Genomic DNA, 9,314 nt, shown 5'->3' with positions numbered 1-9,314 from the left:
CTCTTAGGTTTTGGGGTAGGCTAATTGCGGGACAGTCCCACCCCTATTCAAAAAGGTTTTGTGACTATTAACAACAGCGCATCAAGCTCCAGCGTTGTCCAATTATCTCAAATAATTTGCTTACAAACATCCGAATGAAGGATTTATCATGAATTCACAAATACACTTTTTCAACTCTATTGCTCTATCGCTGACACAACAACATAGATGGACCTACATTTAAATTCCATCTGCACTCAAATCCAACTGAAATCCAATGTAATTCAACGATCAAACCTACGCATTGTACAAAACAGCCGTTTTGCGAATCATGTAATTCAATGAACGATTGATTTAATAACACATTGATATTTTTTTCCTCTCTGAATCTGATTACTGTAGCCTAAATATTAATAAACCCCAGGCCATAAATGCATGCATGGATATAAAAAAAATGATAGGGTGGGGTGTTTTTTCTTATAAATAAGTTGGGCTCCCATAAACAGTCATGCCAATTATATAATTCAACCTATAAAGCCTGCATCAACTAGCCAACAAGCCCAACCACATATCATCATATCAAAAAACATAAGTGAAAATGTTTAAACTCAGTCTTTCTCAGTGCGTCTTCAAAGGTTTATTCTACGCCGAAGTTTACGCTCGTTAAATAAGCAGTGCGTTTTTGGTCGGTGGATCTGTCTGTCAGCGCCTCTGATGGGAGAAGTGGCGCATCTCACGGACCAACCGTCAGGAATATTGGTGAACGTTTCGGCCTTTTTGTGCACAATAACCTCTGTTTTCACGGATTAACGCGAACGCGAACGGATGCACGCAGTGCGATGGAGAGAAATTGAATGATTAATATTATTATTAATAGAAATTGAGACGGTCCTTCAGAAAGCGTATTTGTTTTGTGTGCCGAAATGAGGCAGGGGGTGGAGAGTCGCCACAGTAACGTTGGGCTTTGGCCAAACATCACCGTATTTTTATAGGCTATTGAGACATTTAGTTGCGGGTTTGCATGCTTTGGTGCAAAACGGGCCTACTGATTTTCGTAAATTTGGCCCCGAAAATGCAGCTTGCTTGAGGACCCGATATATCCGTTGCTGCTGCCATGATAGGCAGAGGTATCCTCTCGACCGCGGCTTTGCCGGTTGGAGAAGAAGCAGATTGAATGGGACTAGGACGCATATGCGGAGAGGCTGATGTCGGATGTTATTATCTGTGGAGCTTAATCCTGTAAATATCATACACGCAAACACACAGTAATTCGGGAAAAACTCAGGGAAAATGTCTTCTCGTTCTGCGTTACCGTCTGGGAACGACAGGAGTACGGACCATGTAAGTGCAATTATAGCATCCTCATAATTTTACAGTGCATGCAATTCTACAGTGCATGCAGGAAACCTGCACATCCTTGCAAAGTCGTTATATTGGCGCTTTGCATTCACGAAATGTAACCACAGGGCACATAATGTTGATGGGCATTTTGGATTTCAGAAAACGGGGGCCTGGGCAGTGGGCATGATACTGGAATGGTATTTAGCAGAGCAGGTTCTCTCAAAATGGGCCGTATCTTGGAGCGTCTAAATAGCGAAAGAACCGATGGGAGGCAAACAACCCGGGATGAGTCCATCCGCATACGATAACGCTCAGTGGATATGCGCAGAAGCTTCATACTAAGAACAGTCGCCTCCTATTATAACGCTGTATAGATAGTGATGTCACATAGGCTATTGCCTGTGTGTTCCCCTTGTATGGCCGAAACGTCGAAAGACTATCATAATGTTGCAACATCAGGATCATTTAGATCGAAAGAATTGTTTCCATCCGAGTATTTTTTTCTTCTTCTGTTTATTGCGTAAATGTTGTGCAGTCTAATGCTGCGTATAAAACAGCCCAGTAAAGAACTACTGGGGGTCAAACAGCGCCCTCCAGAAAAGCCCAAAACAGAAAAGGCTGTTTTGTATTATAATACGAACAGCATCCACGTCTGTCTAGCTATCTAGCTAATCTAGCTGTCTAGCTGTCTATCTACAGATGCAATGCGAAATAATTACTAGGATGATGTGGGATACGGTGGTGCTGTATCACTTCCTGTCTGCTAAGGCTGTGAGATTGGAGACCACACTGGCCTCACTCTGCCTGTCTCAACTCTCAGGCCGGGGGAGAATAATTGGCTGGCTCTCCATCAACCAACCAAACAACGCTGGGATAAACATAACAATTCGAATCTGAGGGGGCCGAGTTCCTGTCCTTCAGAGAGAAAGAGAGAGCGAGGGAGAGTGCGCCTCGGTACATGTGTGTGCATTGTTATGTTGGATTTAGAGGGTGTCGGAGATCAAAGATAGAAGATTGGTGTAAGAAAGAAAGGACACGAAGGGAATATACATCTTCGGTGCCAAACCATGGTCCAAGATGTCAAGAACAGTGTTTGTTAAATAGAACCGTGTACCATGTACCTTCTGTCCATTCACAATAATGCAGTTGAAGTTCCTGTGAACCGGCCCTACCTGGGAATTGGTCTTGGTTTGGCTTTGGGAGGGGTCTAGGAGCCGGGGGCCCTCCCTGTCTTCCTTCCTGGTCTGTGGATGGGTGTGGGGAGGCTAAAAGCAGGATGACATGCTGAGGGGGTGGAAGTGTGATGCCTCAGGCCCTGGGACTGGCCAGGGACCACTGTGACTGCATCTGTTCTCCTTTTAGTATCCCACCATCTCCTTTTCTCTCTCGCTCGCTCTCTCTCCTCTCTCTCTCTCTTTTCTCTCTCTCTCTCTCTCTCTCTCTCTCTCTCTCTCTCTCTCTCTCTCTCTCTCTCTCTCTCCTCTCTCTCTCTCTCTCTCTCTCTCTCTCTCTCTCTCTCTCTCTCTCTCTCTTTTCTCTCTTTTCTCTCTCTCTCTCTCTCTCTCTCTCTCTCTCTCTCTCTCTCTCTCTCTCTCTCTCTCTCTCTCTCTCTCTCTCCTCTCTCTCTCTTTCTCCCTCTCTCTCTTTTTCTCTCTCTTTCTTTTCTCTCCCTCCCTCTCTCTCTCTCTCTCTCTCTCTCTCTCTCTCTCTCTCTCTCTCTCTCTCTCTCTCTCTCTCTCTCTCTCTCTCTCTCTGTTTCTCTCTCTGTTTCTCTCTCTCTTTCGCTCTCTCTCTTTCGCTCTCTCTCTTTCGCTCTCTCTCTTTCGCTCTCTCTCTTTCGCTCTCTCTCTCTCTCTCTCTCTCTCTCTCTCTCTCTCTCTCTCTCTCTCTCTCTCTCTCTCTCTCTCTGTTTCTCTCTCTGTTTCTCTTTCGCTCTCTCTCTCTCCTCTCTCCTCTCTCTCTCTCTCTCTCTCTCTCTCTCTCTCTCTCTCTCTCTCCTCTCTCTCTCTCTCTCTCTCCGTCTCTATTTATATATCTCTCTCTATCACTCTCTCTCTATGTATCTGTATATATCCATCTCCCTCTGTAGCTCCACACCCTACTTTGTCACATGACAATGAGTCGCATCCCACTGAAACACGTTCAGCTTTGTTCCTGTAAAATCACACTGTTGTCTCCTTTTCCCTCCCTGCTGCCTGACAGAAAAGTATCCATGACTCAAGCTGTGGACCGAATCTTCACAGCACAAATGACTCGAGTTGCGGGGTCTCGACTCGAACAGGGAGAACGCAAGGCACAGCTGAATACCTACGGGGGGTTACCAGAACCACAGATGTGCAACTGTGTCTTTAACATGGCCGTTGTTGTCACAAGCAAACAAACGTAAAGTACCAGTGCATATCTTAGTCCTTAAGATGGGGCTAAAGGTGACATCAGTCATCTTGGGAAAGTGTTTCATACTGTAGTACTGTAGTATTCAACCGTATAGTGCCAATCTTTCATGATACATGGAGAATGAACCTTGGAACATGTTATTTGACGCTGATGTCAGCAACATCTGTTGAAATAGAAATGAGTCATTGACTCAGCTATAATATTTAATAGAGTTATACCTGTGGTTCTGGATTGGGTTTCTAGATCTGACTCATGAAGTAAGTGGAATAGGCCACTGCCAATGTTCAAGGAGACTTTAAAGGCAGGCCAAACATATTCTGTTGATTCATCAACCAACCAATAATCCTTTTATAATAGGTACTTGACTGGGGTTAGCACTAGATAACTGATTGCATTAACAGGATAGACTTAAAGGCATAGTCATGCAATAATACATTCCCTACTAATCAGTTCCATCGTATAGGTTTCCTGGATCAGGTGCTGTTGATAAATGCCTGTAATGACTCTACAAACGACTCCAATGGTTATGGCACGCGCCCAAACGTGCAAACCAAACCCTGTCCAAACCCTGTCCATCTGTTAGTCCAAGCAAGCCCGAGCATTCAAGATGACAGGATATCTCACTCTGGCTCGACAGACCGACCGGACTCCCAAAGCCTTTGTCGTGCCTGCTGGTGGGCACTGAGTGACCCCTTTCTTCTCCTCTCCCCCCCCCAGCACGCGTCCCTGGCGGCCAGCCGCTCAGACAAGGGCACCAGCCTGTCCAGCCGTTCCCTGGGCGCCCGTTGCAGGAACTCCATCGCCTCCTGCTCCGACGAGCAGCCGCACATCGGCAACTACCGCCTGCTCAAGACCATCGGCAAGGGGAACTTTGCTAAGGTCAAGCTGGCCCGTCACATTTTGACCGGCAAGGAGGTAAGGCCGGGCGACGGGGAAGGGGTAAAGTGGATTTAGTTGTACTGTGGTTAAGGTAGTCGGGGGGGGGGGGGGGGGAAGGTGTTGAAATATTCATCAGAAAGGGTAAAACTGGGGCAAAGATGCAGTCAGTGTGGCTAGGGATGAGGGATAAGGGTGTAATGGGAGGAGGGATAAGGGTGTAAGGGAGGAGGGATAAGGGTGTAAGGGAGGAGGGTGCCGGGGTTAGGGACAAGGATGTAAGGGGGCAGGGATAAGGGTGTAAGGAGATAGGGATGAGGGTGTCAGTGGAAAGGGATAAGGAAATGGTCTAAGGAGGGAAGGTTGTACCAGGTGTCCAGGCCAGGTGTGAAGGTGCAAATACAGGGATTAGAATGTAGATGTTTGGGGGTTTACGGGTGCATGGATGAGTCGGGAGTTTTTGACCTGATGACCTCGAAAGGTAAACAGGAAGTAAGATCAAATGAAACCGCAAAAAAGCTTTTCATATTTTTACAAGCTTCTCTCTAGTCAACGACGATAACTTTTAAATCCTGTGTTGAGCTTTTCCCCTCTTCACTAAAGGGTTCGGAAAGTGTCCAATTGGAACCGTATGAGAACCCAGAGAGTTGAATAGATGTTACCTTTACGACAGACAGTATTTCTTGCTCTTGCTGCTCCTTGGTTGGATGTCTTTGTTGGACGCGTGTCGCCTCACGTTCTCTTCCTGTCTCCACCAGGTTGCAATAAAAATCATCGACAAAACTCAGTTGAATCCTACCAGCCTACAAAAGGTGAGTCCTGGTCAGAGTGCAGCGCACGAACGACAAACAATAAATGTCTTGCTCCGTGATAGTCGCTAATCCTGTCATCTTAGCAACACATTAGCAGCACATTTGCACACACGGTAGGCCAGCGTAGCCTAAAAAACGTGTAATCGGGCAGGACACCTCTTTGGTTAGGCCGTGTCGGGCTACGAGGGAGAGTCCGAGCGACAGGGCCTTCCTCTCTGTCTGTTGTCCATCAGAAAGCTCGAGTGAGGGATTTTGGGATGTGATGCTGTTTGGCAGGTGCTGCGGAGTGAACCGTGACTTCCGCTCGCCTCCCATCTCTCTGGGCTAATCACTGCCCTGAATGCAGAGTGACTCATCCTTGAGATCGCCAGGGCCATTTACAGTACTAATTCTTCTTCTTATAAACACACTGTGTTTGTTAATACACATAAGGAAAATATCAGGGGAGAGGGGGGGGGGGGGGGGGGACTATGATAGGATAAGAAGAATGTGCGTTCTTGAGATATGCGTGCCGGAAGATGTGGGAGTGGATTGAGAGAGTTTGGTTGTGTTGTGGAGAAACGGCCATTTTGTTTTGCGTGTGGATTGTTTGAAGTGCATCGTACGCTCGGTAATGAGATGTGTCACAGTGAGATTTCTTTCCCCCCCCTGCCTGGTCAGCATGCGGAGGCTTGGCCAGAAAAGTGGGCGATGTGGGTTTGTGGTGCATGAAGGTGAATCCGGAAAGGTGAACAGTTGGGCTCTGCGGGCTCTGAAGGGCATTGCCTGTGGAGATACTGCACACAGGCAAAGACAGAACCCATTTTAGGCTCTGCATGACAGTGGTCCTTTAACTCATCATATGACAAACATTTAGATGTTATCATTCAGCTACCTCACTTTCAGCTCTCTAGGAACATCTAAAGACTTATCCGGACCGTCAAGACGCGCTGTTAACCATACCATACCTTTCAGCTACGAAGGCTGGAAGAAATAGACACAAAGACACTATAAACATACTCATTTCTCCCTGCCTGAAGCTTCAAGCTGTTATCTCTGAGCTGAGAGGAGCCATGGGGTCTTCCCCAGAGTTAGTCATAGGTCTGGACCACTCACAAGACGGGCGTAGAGTCCATGTGGCGTGGCCCTGCCCCCCACCCTCTCTCTCTCTCCCTCCCTCCCTCCCTCCCTCCCTCCCTCCCTCCCTCCCTCCCTCCCTCCCTCCCTCCCTCCCTCCCTCTCTCTCTCTCTCTCTCTCTTTCTCTCTCTCTCTCTCTCTCTCTCTCTCTCTCTCTCTCTCTCTCTCTCTCTCTCTCTCTCTCTCTCTCTCTCCTCCCTCCCTCCCCCCCCCCCTCTCTCTCTCTCTCTCTCTCTCTCATTCTCTCGCTCTCACTGCGACCGCTTCTGGCGCTGTGGCGGCACACATGAACCCCGGAGCCCCACGGGCAGGAAGTGAACAGACCGGAAGGAGCCAATCAAGGATGAAATGATTGTTCATAATGGTTCTTTGTGGCTGATTGTGTTTGACTGGCAGAGGGCTAAGGAGTCCTGCTGTATGTCATGCGTGTGTCATGAGAGCATTCTGCATGAGCTATGGGCAGATGCATGCAGGCCTATCGAGGGTTTGGATGTGCTTAAAATCAACCGATACTGACTTGTAACAGACAGAAGGCCGTGATTGGCCAGATGTCTGAGACAGAATTCAGTGAAAGAGCTTTGTGATGAACAAAGCTTTAGTCCACCTGATAGGTCAGGATGATGAGACATGGATAGGATCGGCCAGCGATGGGAGAGAATAGCCTACAATTGGTCAGTGACGATAACCGGCTGCTTTACATACCTCTAGGCCCGAGAAAATCCTTAGTACAGAAGATATGAAAGAGTTCATATTAGCATAATCTCGCCTGCTATGCATCCAGAGGGGGGGGAGGGGGGGGAGGGAGAGATGTGAAGTGGGCAATCGACAGAGGAGAGACAGGAACAAGAGAGCGGACGAGGAGAGGATGAGTTTACCGTGGAGAAGGGTGAAGCTCAGCCATTGCGGAAGTCGTTCCCTTTCATGACCAAACCAAAAGGGGGAGGAGCTGGCGAGGGCCGAGGCTTCGAAATGGGCTCAATCGGTGCAACATTTCGAGAAACAGAACGATGTGCATGGACGACAAGTTTATTGTTTAGCCAAGGGGCTGAACGCTATACCATAGGCCACAGCAGAGCTCATGCTGTTAGCCATTTTATAATCATGTCAATGGAAGCCATGTACTGTGGATCCGCTATGGTGTGAATGTCGGTGAATGTTCTGTTGTTTAAGATACGTTCGATTATTATTAGTATGTATTCTTTCCGTTATCTTCTTAGGTGACAGTTGACGATGGTGTGGTTGACCCCTCTGTCCAGTAGGATGTGTTTGTGACCCGGGGAATACAGGGAGGCTGGGTCGCGACACATTGCCTCGTCGTATCCCACGATTCCCCCTGGCACAGCCGGAGGAGCCGGGAAGGGCCTCGTCTTAATACCTGGGTTGCTATAGCAACAGTGACGTTGGCATTTCCAGAGGAAAGACGAGAAAGAGGGATTGAATGAAGGAGGAGGGGATGGGTGGGGGGGGGGAGACGTATAGAAAGTGAGGGGGAGGATTGATGAAAGAGGATAGAGAAGCTTATCGCGCCATCTTTTTCAAGATGGGAGTTGATGATGTGGGAGAGTTGTGACAATTTGAAATGATGTCCGTCTGTTGTGGACCCTAGTGTACATACCTCAGCCAAGTGTCAGAATCCACTCTAATCTCCTTCTTTGTGACAAAGTACTGTGGTCCAGATGTACCTGCCAGTATACTGACTAGGGTTTTCATAAAGAAAGCACAAAATGTACAGTGACTTCTTCACGTCTATGTTAAAAGTGAATTCATTGTATCACCATTTCTAAAACACATTTTTATTCCTGGTATTTTCTTTTAGCTCTTTCGAGAGGTACGGATAATGAAAGGATTGCATCACCCAAACATAGGTAAGGTGCTGGAACATCATTATTTCATGGACTCTTTTGTTGTACGTTTACAGTACGTGCATTCTTTCATGCGGTGTGTCTTATTTGTCTGTTGATACATGGTACGGTATCGCGATACAGTAGCTTGTGCTATATCTGTGCGTTGCGCCAATGTATTCTAACACAGCCGATGTTCATGTGGCTCGCCTCAGTGTGCAGTCCAAGTGCCACATCCCTGGGTAATCAGACTGAGGCTTTCGGTCCCAGCCTGTGTCTGGATGTGTTGAACTGGCCCTGCTGACAACTACAGGAGCTCATCCTGCCCCTGCCTGGGGACAGAGGGCATGGGGTTGCGGTGGGACTCGGGGGTGGGGTGGGTGAAGGGATTTTCTAAAGCTGAAATGTCATATGGATAAAAAAAAACAACAACAAAAAATCACTGCTTCAGGCTGAAACCGCAGCCAATAGACAAGGAGAGGAGATGAGGGTTTTGAACACAAGAGATTCTTTCTTGACTACATTTGATCTTAATCTGATTTCGTTTGCGGCCTACAGTGCAGCTGTTCGAGGTGATTGAGACTGAAAAGACCCTTTACCTAATCATGGAGTACGCCAGTGGAGGTAGGTGCATCAGTCAAAGTCTATTAAAGGTACGGTAACCCTGGAAGGACACAATAGGTCACATGAAGTCCCAGGGAAGAGTTCACGTATAAACCAATGACTAGGCACCAAGCAAAAGCAAATACTACATTCTGCATCACGTTTCTTTTTAATAGTGCGAAGAATTTAGCAGTCTGATTTGACTAATTGTGTGGAACTAAAGGGTATTGGGGGAAGCATGGTGGGCAAGTTGTAAGAGGCTTACGGCTCATGACTAGGTTTTAGTTAAGTAGGAGACTATTTCTGAAAGCCGAAATGTCATTAGAATCAAATCTACGAGGCAGGCCTTCC

General features: G+C 47.3%; 1 protein-coding gene across 1 annotated transcript in view; it reads left to right on the top strand.

Moving 5' to 3' along the window:
- The first annotated feature begins 658 nt into the window (after window positions 1–658).
- Window positions 659–9,314, top strand: part of mark4a (MAP/microtubule affinity-regulating kinase 4a) — a 13,907-nt gene continuing 5,251 nt past the window's right edge. The window contains exons 1-5 of the mRNA XM_062453058.1: window positions 659–1,320; window positions 4,432–4,629; window positions 5,349–5,402; window positions 8,336–8,384; window positions 8,919–8,984. Of these exons, the coding sequence (XP_062309042.1) occupies window positions 1,270–1,320; window positions 4,432–4,629; window positions 5,349–5,402; window positions 8,336–8,384; window positions 8,919–8,984 (418 nt within the window). The 5' untranslated portion in view covers window positions 659–1,269. The remainder of the gene's footprint in view (window positions 1,321–4,431; window positions 4,630–5,348; window positions 5,403–8,335; window positions 8,385–8,918; window positions 8,985–9,314) is intronic.

This window comes from Osmerus eperlanus, chromosome 27, assembly GCF_963692335.1.
Source record: "Osmerus eperlanus chromosome 27, fOsmEpe2.1, whole genome shotgun sequence".
In the NCBI taxonomy this organism is placed as follows: domain Eukaryota; kingdom Metazoa; phylum Chordata; class Actinopteri; order Osmeriformes; family Osmeridae; genus Osmerus; species Osmerus eperlanus.
The sequence above is the reverse complement of the archived record's forward strand: the minus strand, read 5'-3'. Positions and strand labels throughout refer to the sequence as shown.